General features: G+C 44.0%; 1 protein-coding gene across 1 annotated transcript; it reads left to right on the top strand.

The window, feature by feature from the left end:
- The first annotated feature begins 356 nt into the window (after positions 1-356).
- LOC108802047 (putative UDP-GlcNAc:betaGal beta-1,3-N-acetylglucosaminyltransferase LOC100288842) lies at positions 357-14,386 on the top strand. The gene is made up of 6 exons (XM_018573934.1): positions 357-692; positions 5,026-5,137; positions 9,346-9,528; positions 9,616-9,782; positions 9,914-10,006; positions 13,268-14,386. The coding sequence occupies exons 1-6, from the start codon at positions 357-359 to the stop codon at positions 14,372-14,374; spliced, it is 1,998 nt and encodes a 665-aa protein (XP_018429436.1). The 3' UTR covers positions 14,375-14,386.
- The last annotated feature ends 6,261 nt before the right edge of the window (positions 14,387-20,647 follow it).

Here is a 20,647-nt window from a genome sequence, read left to right as displayed (position 1 = left end):
TTGGACTCAAATAAAATGATTTAACAGTAAATACAAAAGTCCTATTTTCTTTCTTGTCAATTGTGGGACCAGGAAGTCTTAAATCTTTGGGACATCGAAAAACCCAACTGAGGAGTGAGCAACACAGCAAACAATTGCTAACAGGTCCAAGAAAAACAACAGGAACCTTATGCCTAAAGCTGGCAGCAGATGAGGCTGTAATGTGTGAACAGAGGACCAGGTGGCAGTCTTGTAAAATTGGGCCAAAAGGCACTCGCAGATCTATTAGAGTGCACCTTGCCAGGAGAGGATGGAACCTGACCCTTGAGACAATAAGCTTGAATGATGGTAGGTCTGAGCAACCTAGAGATTGTGGAATGAGAAGCCGGAGCACCCTTATGGTATCCATACAGGATTACAAAAATGCCAGATCAGTCTTTCAGAAAGAAGCAGTAGCTGAGAACTCATCCAGCATGAACCACATTGAGACAAGAGAGGGGAAAATCCTTTTGGTGAACTGGAGGCATACAGAGGGATGGATGAATAATGTCCTAGTTGAGGTGAAAGGCAGAAACTACTGGAGGCAAGAAAGTAGTCCTCTGCCTCAACAACACCTTGTTTGCAGAACCACAAAGCATTCCTTGCAGGATAAGGCCATCAGTTCAGACACTCACCTTGCAGAGGTGATGGCTACAAGAAACACCACCTTGTGGGTGAGAGAGGTCTCTAATGAGTCAAATGGCAGTTTCTAAAAGGCTAAGAGAACCAGATTCAGATCCCACAAAGTCACAGGGGAGCTACATAGGGAACACACTGTACAAGGTCTAAATGAAAGAGTGCAGTTTCATGACCATTGGCCTCACTATCAAAGGTCAGGTCTACCCTTTCTATTCTGAAAGCAAGACTGATCCAGCTGCAGGAAGGAGAGATTTCACCTTGCAATGAAAACTCATAGTGTAAAGGGCCTGAAGCTCACACAAAGTGAAGTACAGTGTGTATAGAAAAGAATCACCCCCCCCCCAACATTTTGTTGGTTTGCAGCCTGAAATGGAGACAAACACAGTTGTTGTTTAACCAGCTGTATTTGCTCAGTGCAACTTATAACATCCAAGTGAAATATAAAACACCATGTCAGAAAAAAATTCAAAAACAGAATCACTACATTGGAAAAAAGGACCACCCCCTCCTAAAATGACTTGTAAACTTGATCAGGTGTAGCTAATCATCTTCTCAATGGCACACAAAGCCATTTGACTTTCAGATGTGGGTCATTTTAATAAGCTCAGCCTGAAAAGAGCTTTCCTGGAGCATTGTAGTGCAACTGAAGCAATCAACTATGGGTGGCAAGGCACTGTCCAAAGATCTCCAGGATAAAGTTGTAGCCAGGCACAAGTCGGGAGAAGGGTACAAAAAAATGTCAAAGGCTTTAACAATGCCTAGAAGTATTGTAAAGTTTATTATATGGTGTTATATCTTTCACTTGGATGTAATAAGTTGTATCTTCCGACCCTCAGAACCTGGGCTTCAACAGCCAATAATCTTCATATGTTTTAACGTTCAAACTCCTCTGCGGGCGGCAGCTATCCTTACAGGAGAACTATGAGGTGAGTGATTTCCTCTCATCCACATAGTTAGAGCCAACCTGTGACAAAGAAGCTGTCTCAGGTTGGCTCTATCTATCAGGAAGTGAGCAGAAACATGCCGCCAATCTACTCACTTCCCGATCTTCTCCCTGCAGGAATTCTCCCCTCTCCGATCCTCCAGCGCTGACTGGGGGAGGGGGCAGGCACAGCTGGCTCTGGCTCTAGATAGGCAGAGCCAGCTGTCACTCACGCAGCTGGGTGGATCAACAGTATTGTCGGGATCCGTCCCGGCTTTGGACTCTCTATATCGCAGGCTAGCTTTGGGTCAGGGGAGGAGGTTAGTATATGTCCACCCGTGACCCTAAAGAGAAATATGGGGAAAAACACCTACCCCATAGTTCTCTTTAAAGTATTACTAAAGGCTGGATGATTTTAAACTGAATGCATTCTCTGCATGAATGCAAACAGTGGACTGTGTGTGTGTGTGTGTGTGTGTGTGTGTGTGTGTGTGTGCGTGCGTGCGTGCGTGCGTGCGTGTGTGTGTGTGCGTGCCGTACGTTTTTACCACAATTCGCTGTAAAAAAAACACGTGTTTCCGAGGGCTACCTGGCTGTATCCCAATGGATACGCGCTGCAAATACGCACCAAAGAAGCTCCTGTACTTCTTTGGGCGTAGGGTGTTTTGTAGCGCGTTCATACGGCCTGTAATAGGCCCAGGTGTGAACCATACCCGTAGGAAATAATGGGATTTCGGTGTTTGAGCGTTTTGCAGAGCGTAGGAACACGCTACAAAAAGGCCACGTGTGAACCGGGCCTAACACTTGAAAGGTGAACTTCACATTTACCAAAACAGCCCACGCCAACGGTTTCCTTAAAATGAGAGTCCAAGTATTCCACAATATGGATGGGCACAAAAATGCAGCAGGGCTAGTACATGGGCCAGTAACATGGTGAATACCCAAGGGGCTGAAGGGCAGGGCCACAACCTGGTAGTGCAGGTGACCCTACAGCAAAGCATAGGAATTGCTAATGTGCTGGAAAGATGAGGAAATGCAAGTAAGCATCTTTTTCTGGCTTCTGCAAACATCAGTCGACCAGGTGATTTTTTTTTTTTGTACTGGAGTGAAGACACATAGCTTTGAGATCCAGAAATGGGGTGAATACCCCTTTGGGCCTAAGAACAGGTTGGAGTAAAACTCCTGGAACCATTCTGGATCAAGGTGTCATGTGCCCAGTTCCAGCGGCAGAAGAACACAGAGTGCTTGGAGATTTTCTAATCTCTGCAGGGACACCGGACGGTTGAAACCAAGGAAGGGGCAGGGAGCGAACATTTATAGCTCTGGGATACCACTTCCCTCATCCAAGCATCTCAACTCCAAGTGTCTGCAAAGTTACCAAACATTCCCCAACTCTGGAAAGTAGAGACGCACCTTCATGCAGAGAAAGGCTTGTCTAATATCAACTGTATGGAGAAACAGACATTTAACAGATGAGGGAGAAGACATAGCAATCTGTTCATTAGGCTTCTTTCACAGAGGAAGATGTGTGCTCTTGCCATTAGTAGTAGTATTATACGGATTTATATAGCGCCAACAGTTTGCGCAGCGCTTTACAATATAAGCAAGACATTACAATCACAAGACAAGTTGGTAAGGAGGGCCATGCCCATAAGGGCTTACAATCTAAAAGTAGCATCCTTGATGATAATGTCAAGAGCTGGTTTGAAGAGATGTTTGATCCGCATTGCCTTCGAGGTAGAACACTTTTTCAACAAGGTTTCGCAGTCCAGAATTCTAGCCAAAGTGCCGTAATGCATGAACTGATACAAGACAAGTGCGATATGGGATAGTCACAGCTAAAATGTATTGCTACAGCCATCTCCTCCACACATAAGTGAGCAACAATGTCTGACAAAAGTCACAGACTAATTCAGATGACAGGCAGGGCTGCCAGCGAGAACAGAACTCTAGAAAGGGTTTCCGACTGCACAACGATTGGGTCCTTAGACAGGCGCGTCCCTTACCAGAATAGAAAGTGCCCTGTTAAGTCAGGACACTGCTGGATCCAGAGTGACAATAAGATCACTTCTGCACAAAATCCTCACTAAACAGATACAACCTGTTACGTGTTTAGGAGGAACAAACAGCTTGTCAGGATGTTTCCAAACACCATATAGAAATAGTTTAGCTTATGCAAAATCCCAAGGCTGCAAACAGCACTTGTAGAAGCAACAGGCTCATCCTCTAGTTTGAGTGGTGCATGCTGCATTAATAACAGCTGATTCCGAGTCTTTCCACTGCTTGTGTGATGAGCTCGTCTGTGAGGAGTCATAGTCTACTGATACCAATTCTCAATTGAACAAAGTCTCTAAAGCAATCAGCCCAGAAGCTGCTAAAGCCACAGGAAAATCAGATCTAGAATCTCCAGGAGCACACTTCTGGCCACTGTGATCAGAGCGTCCACAAATAGGCAAGTTGGGTGATAACATTTTGCATGACGGTGGTGAAAACCTCAGTCTAGAGGGGACATGATTCCAGGTTTGCAGGTGTTGGCATGCCAGAAGGTGCGCTGCAAGCAGCCCCAGAACCTTTAGTAGAATGTAGGCTGGGGGGCACCTTGTACATAAGGGACTGCCCCCTCCATGTCTAAAATCACACATGTTGCAAACATGTGGCAGTACGGTAAAGTTTATAGGCTCAAGGTATGGGGTAAGGCCTCAGGTACTCGCAAAACCTGGACAGCAGGTAGCAGGTGAGGTCTGGATGGACGGAGGTAACACTCATTGTAGGCAGGCAACAGAAACAGATGGAATATCGAAGTTCTACATGGTTCTTTGCAAACAGAAGCAGCAGCTGCGAGATGTTTACTCAACACCGTAGAACAGGAAAGAACATGGATCGCATGTGACACTTCACCCAGCAGGTGACGTCAGTGCTCAACCCCACGGAATTAACTTCTCCCATAGCAAAACTGTCAGGAACGGGAATAAAGTCCAATATGTCCATGTGCACTCCTCACAGCGTCTCCGGCCCGAATTACAATAATGGTGCTTGCAGTGATACTTACGGATGGCGCCGTGCACATCAAACAGGAAATGAACAGGAATCACCAGCACTCAGTGGAAAATATTTAAACTATAAAGTCCATTTAAATCAGACAAATCATCATACATGTTGCAATAATTATAAACGGACATTTCGGGGGCCACGCAGGGACCCTTCATTAGGGCAACAATGTAATGGGAATAAAACTGCTGAGCGTCCTAAGTGATTGAGGTCGCTCCCCAGTGATCTGTCTGACTGGCCTACTAAGTGAACCTTCAGAGAGAAGGCGAGCGCTGAGTCAATGCCAACTCTGGACCTGCAAAAGCTTCACAACTAACTTTTATCAGAACGATGTCTGGGAAGTGTCCTACGTTGAACAGTGTCTGAAGCTAACTTCCAGGCTATCCCTATATGTTCAGTCCATCAGGGTCAAGATACCGAATGCTTCGCTGAGGACTATCATGTTGGAAAACTGCATTCGAAGAGATGAAGCTCTGGCAGCGATGAAGAGAAGAAATAAATTGAAGAAAAGTACTAGCAAACAAATAACATCAAAGCTGTAGAAAAGAGGTCCATCACCCTAGGATACTAGCAAATAAAACTGAGGCATGCTGGTAGTGGGAGGGGCCATCTTGGGCTGTCCTACAGTTTTGTTTTTTTTTGCTTGCTGATCCTCCTATATGTACAAGTATATTGAGAAGGTTTAAGAATTCCTGGGTCCCTCAACAGATGAGAAAGAAAATACAATAATTCCAAGACAGTGATTTTAGAGGCAGTGAAACTGGACCAGTTCAGTGTCACTAAACCTGTATAGCTTTTCATTGGGAGGGTCAGCTTCATCATAGTCTTAAGCTGTCACAACACAAAGTACCTGGAGCAGGCCAATATAATGTTATTCCATAACACTTAGGCTGGGTTTACACCTGGGCGTTGGTAATATGCGCGTTTGACGCGCTTTTCGGGCCACATGTTTTTCGGTCCACAAAACGCGCGTTTACGAATTCTATCAGGCTTCTTTCTTAATGGATACGCTCTGAAATCCGCCCCAAAGAAGCTCCTATACTATTTCAGGCGTAGGGCATTGTTCAGCGCGTCAAAACACGTGGGAACATGCCCATAGGAATTAAAAGGATTTCAGTGCTCGAGCGTTTTTCAGCGCTGAAAAACGCCCAGGTGTGAACCCTGCCTTAGTGCAGATATGTGGTTATTCTATACAATCCCAGAGTAGAGATGACCATCATTTTGTTTGTCAGTCTATAATCAGCAGGCCCGGCGCTACCGCAAGGCAAGTCAGGCGGCCGCCTGAGGGCGCTGCAGGGTGAGGGCGGAAAAAACAGGGCATTTTGACAAGTACTTGTCCCTGTCAAAATGCCCCAATGTTTGCGCTATTCGCCGGCCAGCTAAATTAGGACCCCACCTGGAGCTCCTCCCACTGGACCAGCGCTGACTCGCCGCTGCTCTCCCGTACCGAAGGTAAGTGGAAAAAAAAAACATAGCGCAAACATCGGGGCATTTTGACAAGTACTTGTCAAAATGCCCTGTTTTTACAGGGGGGCGGGGAGGGACGGGGCGCAAAAAATGCACCGGCCCTGATTATCAGATATCACAAAATGGCAGAAGCACATACAAATACAAACATTTAAAACCCCTCACTCAGTTCCTGAATAACGATTCCTATAAAATCCTTCCAAACTATATACACATTGTAATATAATGGTAGATGATGGTATATCCACAGTGACCGACCCTAAGAGAAAACGGAAATCAACCGGGTGCACAAATATGCCTAGTGAAAATTAAATGTGAGTGGATCCTGTATTGGGAGTAAATATATTATAATCTAATATCCAGAGGTAGATACATTTTCCACAATTGGTTCTTTGTCAGGGAGGGTGGTAAGGGAATGAGCCCTTAGTTATATGTGTATGTCATTATCCTGCTGTTGGCATTTCCACATTCTAATAAGGACACCATTCCCTGAAATTATTAGAGGTGCACCGAAATGGACATTTTAAAACCGAAACAAAAAAAAATGTCAGGCCAAAACCGATACCGAAAATGTTTTTTATTTTTTTTAATATTTTATAATGGTGTGGGAGGAGAGACGCCGGCCGCTCATAGCGCTCTCATCCTGCAGCGCTCGGCCGGCTGTCACTTTCTTTTCTCCCCGCTGGAACAGCGCCCAGCGGGGAGAAAAGAAACCAGGGATGCGCCGGTGTATCGGCCGAAACATGGCTCTTTCTGCATTATGCCAAAAGTGCCATTTTCGGCCGATATATCGTTGCATCCCTAGAAATTATGAAATAGCATTTAAAAGGGTTGATGTGTGGAGGGAGGTATTATTGCACTGCTTTGTAACTTAAGCTGGCCATACACCTATAGATTATCTGCAGATTTTCTATGGTCAGATAGAAAAAGTGCCACAGATTCCTCCATCTACACTAAACTGTGTGGATGGAGGAATATCCCACTGGGACTCTGCAAGCGATGGAGGACAGTCTTCCTTTTATATAAAACAGGCTCCCTTTTCTCCCTGTGCTCTTGGGGCCCCTCTCAGCTGTCCCCACCACTATCTGCCTGCACACTCAACACCACTCACCATTTTACTGGGCTACCTCTGCCTCCAGTGCTTGGACACAGTAGGTGTCCACACTCTGTTTCCATCAGTCTTGTCCATTGCCCCCTTTCTGAGTTGCAATCCACCTCAGGGACCTCTTCTACACCCTTAATGGCACCCTCCCTCCTGATAACACAGTTTCCAGCACACTTACCAGTGTAAGAAATGACACTGTCTAACAATTTGTGTTAAAAACAGGTTATGTATAGCAAATGATAAACTGAGGGCAGGTATCCTATGCGGTAGCCCATTCCTCTTTAAAAAGGCACAGGGATACACTAGAAGCTAAGCACAGCAAGATGGCAGCTGAAGATCCCCACTCTGTCCCTACACCAAATCCAGTCAGCTAAACAAAAATTGCAACCACACCAAACAATTCAACTTTTTAAAATAAGGCTCTTATGCCTTTATATAGAGAAATTTACCCCAGCTATGTGTGATCTTATAGAGGAAATGCCCTTTTAAAGGCCATAGACTGCAGTGGCCAAAATCATGTTCTCTCACTTTCCCCCTCAGAGTCTCCCCCGACCGTCCTCCGTCTGCCTTGGCACTCAATGAGGAGGAGGGGGCTGCATCCAGGTCTATGCACTCACCACAGGAAGAGGGCCTGCCTGCTGATGTTTCTCCTAAGCTCAAGGATACCATTTCTTTTCTTGTGAACACTGTTCATGCATACCTACCAATAGAGCCACCGGTGTCAACCTTACTAAAGGTCACTAATCTGTGATCCTTAAAAATGCCCCGACCCGCAAAACCTTTCCCTCTGCACTTGTTTTTACAGCCTGTGTTATGTGGTGATTGGTCTTGCCTGAGAAGTTGTTTACACTTTACAAATATTTTGCTCAGCAATATCCTATTGAGGGCGGTTTCCTTAAGAAGTGGGCTGTCCCTGTTGTAGACACTAAGGACATTTCCTGCCTTGACAGGACCTTAACGGTTCTTGTTTAGGACATTACTGTTTGCAAAGCAAGGCCTGCCTCTTGTCCACAGGGTCTTTGAAATCTACTATTGTCACTATGGCAATCTGCCAGACTCTGTCTGGCCCAAATCTGTGGTTGGGGACCCCTGTTCCTTTTTGCAGACCCTCAGCATGCGCTACAGTGTACCCAGAAAAAGTATGTATTGAATGTCTCTTCTGCCAGAAATCCCTACCTCCTAGTCATTTTTACTTCCGCTAGGTCTGCAGAGCTTCTGTGCAAGAAGTGTCTGGAGCGCATGCCCCTAGGCTAGAGAGCCTATTTGCATCAAGAAAGTCATAGGCAGCAAGAGTACTTTTTTGCCTCAGAAAAAGAATGTGAAACTTCCAAAAAAGGAACACCTTCTGGTTTCAAGAGGAGTTTTTGTCCCTCTCAGGCCTCAGAAGCCAAGTCAAAGCAGGTACCCAAAAAATCCAGCAGCAAGCCCTCTTCACCTTTGCGACCACTTGGTCTCAGGAAATCTCTTATGCTTGGGTCCAGATAGTTTCCAGGGGCCACAATTTAGGTTTTCGTTCCTTCTTCTCCTCACTTCATGCTGTCAAACTTGCCAACTTCTCAAAGTCAGATGGATCTTCTCGCTGAGCAACTCATCTAGATCAACTCTTCTCTCAGGGGGTCATCATCCCTGTTCGTTTTTATCTGGATGTTTTTACCATCCCCAAGATGAAAAGTGGGCTTTGCCCCTTATACTGGATCTGAAGATTCCTCTGAGTCCAAAAAGTGCTGTGTGGAATCTGCCTGGTCTGTCATTGCTTTCATGCACCAGGGAGATCTTCTGGCCTCCATGTACATCAACGATGCCTATCTGAACATTTCCATATTTCATGCACATGAACGCTTGTGGGCATGAAGCATTACCAATGTGCTTCCCTTTGGCCTGTTCACTATACCACAGGCATTCACCAAGGTGCTGGTTCCGGTCCTAGCCCTGCTACAGTATCAGGGTGTTCCAATAATGGGATACCAGGACAACTTTCTGCTCAGGGAACAGTCATCCCAGGCCTTGTTAGCCAAATGTCCATTAGGCAGGGAAAACTCTGCAGAGTTTCGGATGGATCCTGAATCTACAGAAGTCAGTGCTGGAGCCTACTCATCACCTGGTCCCAGTCTTTGACATGGACTTTTGTAATGTTTTCTTTCCTCAGGAAAAACTCCAGCCCAATGTTCAAGCTCAGTCTCTGAATCACCCAGTACGCTGTGCAGCAAGGCCAAGCTTGCTCTGGCGTGGATTTCCAAACTGGTGCTGGAATTGGCGAAATCCTTTCTCTCAATTGTCTGGAAGGTGCTCACAATGGATGCCAGCCTTTCAGGCTGGAGAGTGGTCCTGGGTACCCTCTCCGTACAGGGGACTTGGTCGTCAGAGGAAACTTGGCTCCCGATTAACATTCTGAAATTTAGATGTCCCTTCAATGCAGGACCCCTCACTTGCGAGGTCACTGAACCAGGATTTATTTGGACACAGCAATGGCTTACATCACCCATGAGGAAGGTACCAGAAGTTGCACAGCTCAATAAGAAGCAGACCTGGTTCTGGCTTGGGCAGAACTTAACATTCCAGCTCTGTCTGCCTTACACATCTCAGGTATGGAAAAGTGGCCTGGTGGACTTCCTTAGTCAACAACATCCGAACCCCGGGTAATGGTCTCTTCACCCGGAGGCAATTCACGCGATATGATGCAGCTTATGCTAAGGAGATTTATCTCCATTATTTAGATGTGGTACGTGCTGTTCACGTTTACCTCTCAGCTACAGCCTCTCTTCGTCAGTCTGACTCCTTGTTTGTCATTCCTGAAGGCTTCTCGAAAAGTCAGCCAGTGTCTAGTTCCACTATCTCTAGGTGGATTTGACAGATCATCATTCAGGCTGATAACATTAAGGAAAAAGTTACCTATTTTCTGCTCCAGGCACGTTCTACTAGAAGCATTAGCATCGGTTTCTGAGATCTGCAAGGCTGCCACCTGGTCCTCAGTTTACATGTTATATCCTTTTCTTGGAGTAAAACGTTACAGGTAAATCAAAGATCCAAATTGATCTCTCAGGGTTTCTTTCTAAGCAATCATTTCAATAAATAGCAATTAGTAAAGTCCCACAGCCGTGTATATGCTATACGTAATATTCTGCACACACATTTAACCTGTGAAGTGTACACTTCAGTCCCTGTACTGTACTGTGCAGCTTGGATATCCCAGGGATTCCCCTCCAGACATACTGAAGGGAGTTTATCAAAACTGGGCAGACAGAATCTGGAGCAGTTGTCCATGGCAACCAATCAGCTTCTCTCTCATTTTCAAATCCTAATTGAACAAAGTAGAGAGAAGCTGATTGGTTCCCAAGGGCAACTGCTCCACATTCTGTCTGCTCCAGTTTTGATACATTTCCCTCACGGTATGGATCATAGATCATGCAGCTTATATTGAGGTCCCACAGCTGTTGCCACATACCTCCATTTTGTAGACGACAATTGCAAAGTTAACATTCTCCCAAGTATCCCATTATACACCAAGCCCTTCTGTTCTTACCACCTTAATAATGCATATTATCTTCTAATGTGTATGCCACAAATTGCCATTCAGCTTATCTGAACACTCCAATATCTCCCTTGATATTGCTGCTGCCTCCACCATACAGGAGTCATTACTCTATGCCACACAGATACACAGAATGCCAGGCCACGTGTGCCCTAAAATGTTTCCTCCAAAGGCAAGAAACTACTAGAGGTTAAAAGAACTCTTTCTGAATACACCCCGTCCCCTCATTACTGACATTTTGTAGCATGTGACAACGGCAAAGTATTTTTGAACATTATGAAACATTGCAGGAATAGTTTTTACCTTTTTCATCCATGGAGGTCATTGCCAAATAACATGCAGTGGAAAGTCGATGGCAAATAATCATTCAGAATGGTGTCACAAAGAGTGAATCTAGTATTACATTGCAAAATAAATCCACATATTGACATTTAGGGGATGTGTTGCTTTAACCAAACAACTGCTGCATTACCAGGCTCTGTTTTCTCAGTTATTCTGCTCAGTGGGGAATAACAGTCAATCTTTCTCCCCCGCAATGAACCTGCCCGTCAGTCAGGAGCTCTCCCCTCCATCCTCTGTTCTTGGGTTACCTGATACCTGCCGAGTGTTTGGTTACTGCACTCAGCCGCACAACTAGGACAGATCGTATTCTATATAGCACACAGTGGCAGGAATAAGAGGCAACACTGTGAAGGATTCAGGTGAGAGCATTGTTCATAGATGCCGAAGTCTATTAAATGAAAAATCATCACAGGAAGATCGTCGTTGCAGATTGCAGCAAGCATGCAGGTAAGTCACCTGTGCATCTATTGTCTAACTGGGAATTATTTACTGGACTGTTGCCGATCCTGCGTACTGCGCATTTCATGGCCAGTCACAATGCTGAACTAGCTGTCACATGTCAGATCTGGCTGCTCCTAGAGGATCTGTATGATTACAAAAACATAGAGAAAGATGACTTCACGGTCTGTGATATTTGAGATATTCCTAAATCTGGAAGCTTTTGTTTTCTTCTAAGAAATGAAAGCGTGTTAGGTTTTTTTTAACAATGAAGTTATTTTTATTCAGTCAGTCCTTCCAGAAGTGATAAATCAGCTATAGGTTACAGGTCACCTGCTGGTTTTCTATCTCTCTAGGGAACCTCACAAAGGGTGAGGCCCAGTAGTAGTTCCCACCTACCTTGGGGTCTCAATTCTCCTGCAACAATAGAAGTGTCCCCACTGCTTCAGCTGTATTTACATTCATAAAAACAAATACCACAACTTACGGCTTGTTCACACCAAATGCGGTGCCTTCTAGAGCACTAGCTGCTGGAACGCACAGCAAATCGCTCAATAAACCTCCCCCTTCGTTCTGGGACGGGAGGTGTGGCTGTGCATTGAAGTCAATGGCACCACAGCCACACGCCCCCCCCGCAGTGCAATTGGATGCGTGGCAAAACATTGCCTGTGTTTTGGTCCACTGCAAACATTGCCTGCGTTCCGGTCACACTGCAGGCATGGCTGCGGTGCCATTGACTTCAATGCACCGCCGTGCCCCCCCCACCCCCCATAGAAAAAAAAGGGAAGTTTTGTGAGTGTAGCTGTGCGTTCCAGCAGCTACCGCTCTGGAACGCACCGCAAATGGTGTGAATGGGCCCTTAGAGAGCTGCTAAAGCACAATCCCTCTTCTTTTCCACAAAAATAAGTAGACATCATAAACACACAAAAGCACTTAGTGGTCTCCATGCAATTGAATTGTACAAAAAAAGTAGAGCAATTCTTATAGTACAGAGGGAACCTTCTATAGCAACGTCACAGCTTGTGATAGCAGCAAACGCCACTCTCCTCGTCGATATGATACAAGACAGTATAAGCCAGTTGCAGACAATACATCTACAGTAAAAGGAGCTTGTACATTCAGCTGGTAACAATTATCTGGTATGAGCTGTTTAAATATAAAATGAACAAATTGATGAGGTAGACCCTCACCGTCCATTGTTGGCAAATCTAGACTGCGCCTCCACATTGTTACACATGTGGCAGGTTAAGCAAGTTCCACACTGACCTGTAAATGAATTTGCCATACTCAGAAGCTTTGCTCATACATTATGACACAACCATGACAGGTATCAAGATGTGGGAAACAGCTATAACCTTTAACAAGTATAAAGCTCTATGAACAGATATTTACATGAGTTGAAGGACAGCTGTTCACCTGGTGGATTCAACTTCCTTCACTCAGTATACTGTATGCTCTATGTGTAGAGCAATTGAAATATTCACACACACACACACCACACACACACGTAGTGTTCCTCTGCAAGCTGAATGAAGTAGAAAAAAAGTTTCTGAAAATTATACAAAATTCAATTGGAGAGTCTAAAAGCAGTCACCTTCTGCTCTCTTTTTAGAAAACCCAGAATGCCTTGTAATGCCAGTGTCACCCTCTGCTATTGTTTTATTTGTACAATAAAGAGCTTAAATGAGTATTAAAAATACCAGAAGGGAAAAAAAAGTCGCTGCATCTGACTTGTAATAATCTTACCGCTCTCTCGCAGGTAGCGCTGTGCAGACTGCGGACACATCAGTGGTGCTTCATCCTCTTCAATATTGCACTCTTTCATGCCTTGCTGTTTGGAACCGAATTCATGGAAGAATATTTCCTGCAGGCTGTTCCCTTCTCCTACAGCGATGAAAAGTTTGTGGAGATCAGAGAACGGGCACGGATGCTGGACATGCATCTTTTGAAGGACAACATCTCCCGGTCATATGCAGTCAGTGGATCAGAAGTGTGCTCCCGACAAGAAGTCTACTTGCTCTTGGTCATCTATAGCAGCCCAGAAAATAAAACCAGACGGGAGAGAATCAGGAACACTTGGGGCAACACAACTTCTGTACAAGGCTATGTAGTAACAAGAGTATTCATGTTTGGCAGGGCAGATTCAGAAATTGTCCAATCAGACATTTTTAATGAATCTCAAGTCCATCAGGACATTGTTCAGGGAGGCTTCCTTGAAACCTATACGAAGGAGACAACCAAGACCATTATGATGATGGAATGGATTGTGACATTTTGCCCCAATGCTAGATTCATCCTAAAAGCAGACCAGGAAATGTTTGTTAATGTCCGAAGCCTAGCTGGATATCTTCTCAACCTGGAGTCTCGTATGGATGATATATACATTGGAAGGGTGATCTATCACAGTGTGCCTGACAGAGACCCTCAGAGCCCCAATTTTGTCCCCATTTCAGCCTACTCGCAGACCTACTACCCCGACTTCTGCAGTGGGTCTGCCATGGCCATCTCCCAAGACGTGCTTAGAAAGATGTATTTGATTTCTGGGAAGGTCAACGCTTTGCTGCCATCTGAGGTGTTTATTGGTATTTGTGCCCAGTGGGCTGGGGTGACACCCATACAAAGCTCTAGATTCTCAGGAAGCAAGCACATACGATACAACCGCTGCTGCTACCAGGTCATCTTCTCATCTTCAAATCTAGATGACATGGAACTGTCCACAGTTTGGAAGGATCTTAAGGACAGCAATGAATGCTCAAAGCTGGAAACCTATTATGGGCTGGTGTCTTGTAAAGTCTGGTCCTACCTGGACCAGTTTAAATATTTTAGTAGGAGTAAAACAGGTAATGGGGGTGGTATTTTTAGATGACTTCCTACTACAATGGGGACTGTCTTCTGGATGGCTAACTGGATGAAGGAAGGCAATGAAGGAAGGCAAGCAAGACACAGACCTAACAATGCAAGATTTGTGTTAATCATGTTCTTGAATTGTTCAAACTATGGCACAGCAATAAACTGGTTTTCATGCTGTAGTTTGTTTAGCACATTAAAAGTACTTTTTCACACTAAGATCTGAAAACAAGTATAATCTTTTCTGATCAAAATTCTTCAAGGTTAAAAGGCTCGTCATTGCCTTCTTGCCTTTGTGATTAGCTACTGTTGCCAATATGTATCGGAGAGAGCCAATCACAAAAGTAAGCAGGCAAAAGGTCTTTGAAAACAATATGACTGACAAGACCTAAAAACAACTGGCAGAGACAATTTATTTAGAAGCAAGAGAAATTCACAGCTGAATAGTAAGAAACTTTGAGAATGTTAGAAGGGGGGTTACAATAAAGCAATTTACTTTAAAAAAAAAGTCTTACTTTTTCCTATTCTGAACAAAAGGTCAAGACTTAGAACTAACCCTGACTACAACATACACTAGAACCTGGAACATGCATTAGAAGGTAAATGTGGTTAACCTCATCACTGACCTAATTTGAGTTTAACTTCAGGCCAACTTTTAATTTAAATTTATGGGCAGAATGAGTAAGAGTTAGATCCATATATTACTAACATTTTCCTACTAATGACTTACTCACTGCTAAAAATAATGGCCACTACTCTTTACTCTTGCTATTAGACCTTTCTGCTGCTTTTGACACAGTTGACCACCTACTGCTCTTCAAAAAACTCCACTCACTTGGCTTCCAAGACTCTGCTCTCTCATGGTTCTCCTACTTATCCAAGTGCTCCTCTAGTGTCACCTACAAATCTAACTCCTCCTCTCCTCTTCCTGTCGGAATCCCTCTGGGGTTCTGTCCTTGGACCCTTTCTCTTCTCTATCTACATCTCTTCTTTTGGTCAGTTGATAACCTTGCATGGCTTCCAATTCCAACCTTTATGCCGATGACATGCAAATATATATCTCTCACTCCACAACTCACCCCTTCAGTGTCCTTGTGCAGTAACTGACATATCTACACCTGTCTGGATGTCACAACACTTTTCACTCACCTCATAGTTCTAGCCGACCTGTGACAATGAGACTGTCACAAGTCGGCTCAGTAGATCGAGAAGTGAGCGAACAGATACCGGCGTTCGCTCACCTCTCGATCCTGTCACAGCTCTCTGCCGTGACAGGGGAAGGGCTGGATTCCCCCCTCCCCGCTCCGCCAGCGCTGACTGGCGGAACAGACGGGGAGGGGGCGGGTACAGCTGGCTCTGCCTCTAGATAACCACTTACAAAGTAATTCACAACTCTGAAACAAGGTTGGAAATCTAACTGGGGGCATAGTATTACCCTAACCATCCCCTCCGCTCTTCCCAAGACCTCCTGCTCTCTTGTCAACTCCTCCTATGCCTGCCTCCAGGTCTTCTCTAGAGTCTCTCCAATCCTTTGGAACTCCCTACCCCAACAGTCTGGTTATCCACTACTCTTTCTGCCTTTAGGCGATCCTTGAAGACTCATCTCTTCAGAGAAGCCTATCCCATCTCAAACTCATCTCAAATTCATCCCCTCACAGCTACCAACTCTTGTATCACTTGCCCCTCCCTTTTAGATTGTAAGCTCTCATGGGCAGGGCCCTCCTTACCATCTTGTCTTGTATTACAACTGTAATGTCTCCATCCAACAATAAAAAAGAAAAAAATGTTTTTGGGAGTCCCACTTTAAAATTCTGAAACCCTTCCTGCTTTGTGTATAATGTAATCGCATACAGTATATACATGGAGGCAGGCATATTCACTCATTGCAGGCTCTGCTTCTTGCTTGTAAGTGCTATACAGTGATTGCCATTACCCTTATCTCAGTGGAAGCTGATGGAGTAATCCAGAGCCTTTTATATACACTGAAAAAACAGTGCAATTGTTCAGTGGCCTGACCTGAAAACGATACTCAATTTGCAGTCTTTCAGCAAGGATGATATACAGACACTAGAAGAGCCTATAGCACAAATCTTTCAAATTAATAATTTACAGAACAAACCAAAAATGAATAATTCCACAGATAGGCAGCCAAAGTCATATATATGAAGGTATAAACAAATCTCACATATCCTGTAGAATTTGAGCTTGGCCCCACCCCTTACAGTGTTCCAAGCCTACCTACTTGTTCTCTAATGCCACAGATTGCCTCTCTAAGCACTATGGAGGCATCAGGTGTGGGAGGGGCAGAGCTTTTTTCAGCTTTTACAGGAGATGTACACATAATATCAGCCGGCCTATATCGGTTACATATGCTGATGGTTTAGTAGATTTTACGGAAGGTTGCCTCTGCCTATATACTTTTTCATTATAGGCTCAATAGTTTAAACTGCACAGATGTGTCAAATATTTACTTTAAATAATCATTACACATATAAATCAAATACAACATTAGGGTCCCTGGGATCTATCTGGACTCCACTTTGATGTGTGATACTGGACTTGCTCAACTTTCCCTTTCTAACAGAAGTCAGATCAGTGAAGGATTCTTATATGGCTCTTTGCAAAATTAAATAAACCAAATTGCCTGGAGTATGCGGCACGCAAGAACAAGTCCCCGTACACGTCTTATGCTTGGTGATAATTGCTCCAGTTATTATTCATGATACCGACAGGGCTGCCTGTGCAAATCTCTTCCATTTCTTACAATGAGTAATTAATGTTGGGATTCCCCACTGCTTGAAATGAGAGAGAAGATCAGGGAAGGAGAGTGGGTATCCTCCTAATGCCACAAGTGCTCTTTAAAGAGGCCCACATATGCCAGCCACGGACTGGCATATCAATCCCCAGCACTCTGCCCTGCCGGACAACAAAGACAGCCTGAAAACTCCTCCAAAGGTTATAATAAAAGCAGAGGTATCAGCTTCATACCAAACAGCCTCTACAAACCTGAACATCCTTAAATATCCAATCATTGAAGAGTTCCTCCATTATTTCCCCTTTGTTAGAACACTGCCAAGTTTCTGAAACCCTATCATTTATACCTCATCTTCTTAACATTATCATTCCACTTAGAACTTCTTGGTGGATGCTGATGAAGTTAACACTCTAACAGTCACTTTTTATCTTTTGGAGATTCTATTGGTGAGATCCAGGTGCCAAGTTCCTGTATCGGCACACCTCTTGTTACCGTTATAAAGGGCTCTCACTATCCCTACTGGTTGGGAATTATGGCAGACAGATCTTGCTGTTGGATAATCGGAGACATAAGTAGCCAGCTCAACAAGCTCTAGCATTACCTTAAAGCCCATTTCCCCCTTTGCAGAGGTATTTTTAATGTACACCAAGTTTACATGAAGCATGCATATGCAGTTGCTGTAAACAAACACAAAAACTTACATTTTTGTTGTTAGCTTTCCTTCTCATCTCCTAAAGGAAATGGCTGCCTCTGTGTTTTGCATGCTCTCTCTGTGCTCTGCACCCCCCATTCATTGGCATTCATAGTGGCACCCCACCTCCCACCCGGATGGTGTATTGTGTGTGAAGGCAGAGCTGGTGTTTAGTGATCGTGTCACGCAGAATCACAGGGAGGGGGCAGCGGTTTACAGTCTGCTTTACAATCTAACCACAGTGTCTGGTTGTATTTCCTGTGGAGAAAATTCTGCATTTTTAGGCTTCAGGCCTAATAGGTTTATTAAAAAAAAAAAGCTTGCAATGTGAGTCATGAAAATGTACACACATACACATTATTACTCCACCTCTCCATTACCAAAATAAATTCTAATCATTTACAAAGCTGGAAATTGACTTAAGTATTACTTCTGGGTGGGCTGACCCTTTATAACCTAATAAAGAGATGCAAGGCTACTTGAATTCACATCACGCTCTCATTTTCCCAGACAGCAGCTGCAAACTGTAGTGTTGACAAATACTGTTATTAAGTTCCTTAAACATTCAATATTTACCTGTAGATACTATTAAAATATTGTATATATTTATGTAATTCATGTTTATGGGCCATGCAGAATATATTGTGAAGGGTGGAAAATACAGTACCGCAGCCATAGCCAGGCTCGGATGCTGCCACGTAGGCTCCATATAGTCTGCATATAAGTTACTTTACAATGAGACAATGCCCATTACAAGGAAAGGAGACCTGCGGTAAATGAGGCGTGTCAGGCTAATATGGCTCAGGAACAATGTATAGGAATTCAAGCAGAGAGAGATTCTGGCGTCTACGAGGCGACTCCGACTCTTAGCAACCATCCTGTCACCTCCCAGAAGACGCAGCCAAACTACCAGTGAAGAAGGTGGTGAAGGTGACGGAGACATGAGAGCCAGATTCCGGGGGTTTGCTGATCACCCCAACAAGATTCCAGCGGATGTAAGTACTAATCAATAGGGAATATTTGAGGTAGGTGATAATTCTGGCCACCACGGCATAAAAGAAAGGAGGAACAAAAGCTGGAACCATAAGCTCCACAGATCCCCTCTCAGATCCACAATTTACTATTCAGAACAATTGTGTCACATTTGAAACAATAAGTAAAAGGTAGTGCAGTGGTTTTTCAGCACTGTGGCCCTGGGATGAATTCATATGACACGGAGAGTTTATGTCCACCCTGTCTTCATGTCGTTTTCCTTTAGGTGATTAGGTTTTCTCTCTAATCCAAAAACATTCAGGAATGATACCCAGCTCTGCTCGTTCTGACCGCATTGTGTTTTCCTGGGACTGTGCTGGCTGAGACAGCATGCAAAAGATTATGGATCACTCAAACTTTGTGCAGTCCCATCATAACATTAGACTGAAAGCAATGACTATGCTGTCCAACTCAGAAACAGTATCTGTAACATGACAGAACAGCTATCACATAATACAGCTTATTCACAGAAAAAGGCATTTGTATTTTGACATTTGAATGCCGTACCAGGTGTGTTCTAAGCATCTTACAGGGTGTATATATGTGCGTTTTCTAAGCACTCTACACTCTGAATTTAGAACTGATTTGTTAGAGAGTTATGTTCCAAGTCAGGAACTCTGGACATGCATGTAAAACATGTTTAAAACATGTACACCTGTATTTCCAGGCAATCTAGACGCATTTAATTCACAGGAGGATATTGGATACAGAGACGTTGTGAATAAGTCCCAATGCTTTATCATCCCATACGGCAGAAGTAATACCTGCACATGCTGATGGCACACTGTACACTGACACACTGTTGTGAACAACACAAGCTATCCCCATCTGGCATTTATATACAATATAAATATTCAGCCTTCACATTAATATGCAATTAGAACATGGTGACAGATTCAACATAGGTTTGTGAAAGAATCAAAACTGTGTCAGTCTCTGTCAGGTACCAGCAAAAGAATTGTGTCATGTATGAGAAGTCACTTTGCATTAGTCCGGACTGTTCTAGATTGGGAGATTATAAAGCATGGGGCTGGTTTATCCGATCCTGAATACTGAAATGTGGTTGACAATGAAAGGTTTCTTTGTACAACATTGTAAAGCAATGTAGAAATCACCATTACTTCTCCCCTTCACGCGGTCTTTACCAAGTAGTTCACAGTAGAAACTAGATTTTTTTTTCTGCCTTCTTTTTAAATCTCTGCCACTCTAAAACAGAGTTGGGAGCTCTGGATAGTACAGATAATTTTCCCAAATGTTCATTCCCTGAGAGTGAATCTAGTATTCCATTGTAACATTAATCAGGATACTGCTGCGGCTGATAGAAAATGTGACTTGCTGAACTGCTGCATATATAAACACTATTTGCTTGGGTACAGGTTGTCTTTCAGTTCCTCCAGAGCTAGAAAGATGCTACATGCTCCAAAAAGTCAAAAGTCATCCATACACCATACAACCATTGCACAGATCTCATGCCATCAAATATGTAGAGCAAGGACCGGCCTGCTTCAGCTGCTTTTGCATTCCCATAGACTTGTATGGGGAGAGAAGCAGCTCTATAGGGAAGAAAAGCTCATCAACATCTAATAAATGATCTATTTATAGGACTGAAAATCAGCACACTATGAGCAGACTCCATGATTGTTATCGGAGAAGCTGCCTCCCACCTTAAGGCAGAGTCTATGCATGTTTACCGAGACAGAATTGGGTTTCCGTTGTGTCCTCCTCCTGTGCTGAATAGGCACTATTTTCTGTTGAGTGTATCGCTTTATTCCCGTTGCTCAGGTAGACAGCTTGGGTCCATTGGTCTCTATACA

Source organism: Nanorana parkeri, unplaced genomic scaffold (assembly GCF_000935625.1).
Source record: "Nanorana parkeri isolate BGI_ZX_2015 unplaced genomic scaffold, ASM93562v1 scaffold2627, whole genome shotgun sequence".
Lineage (NCBI taxonomy): Eukaryota > Metazoa > Chordata > Amphibia > Anura > Dicroglossidae > Nanorana > Nanorana parkeri.
This window is presented reverse-complemented; position numbering and strand designations above follow the sequence as displayed.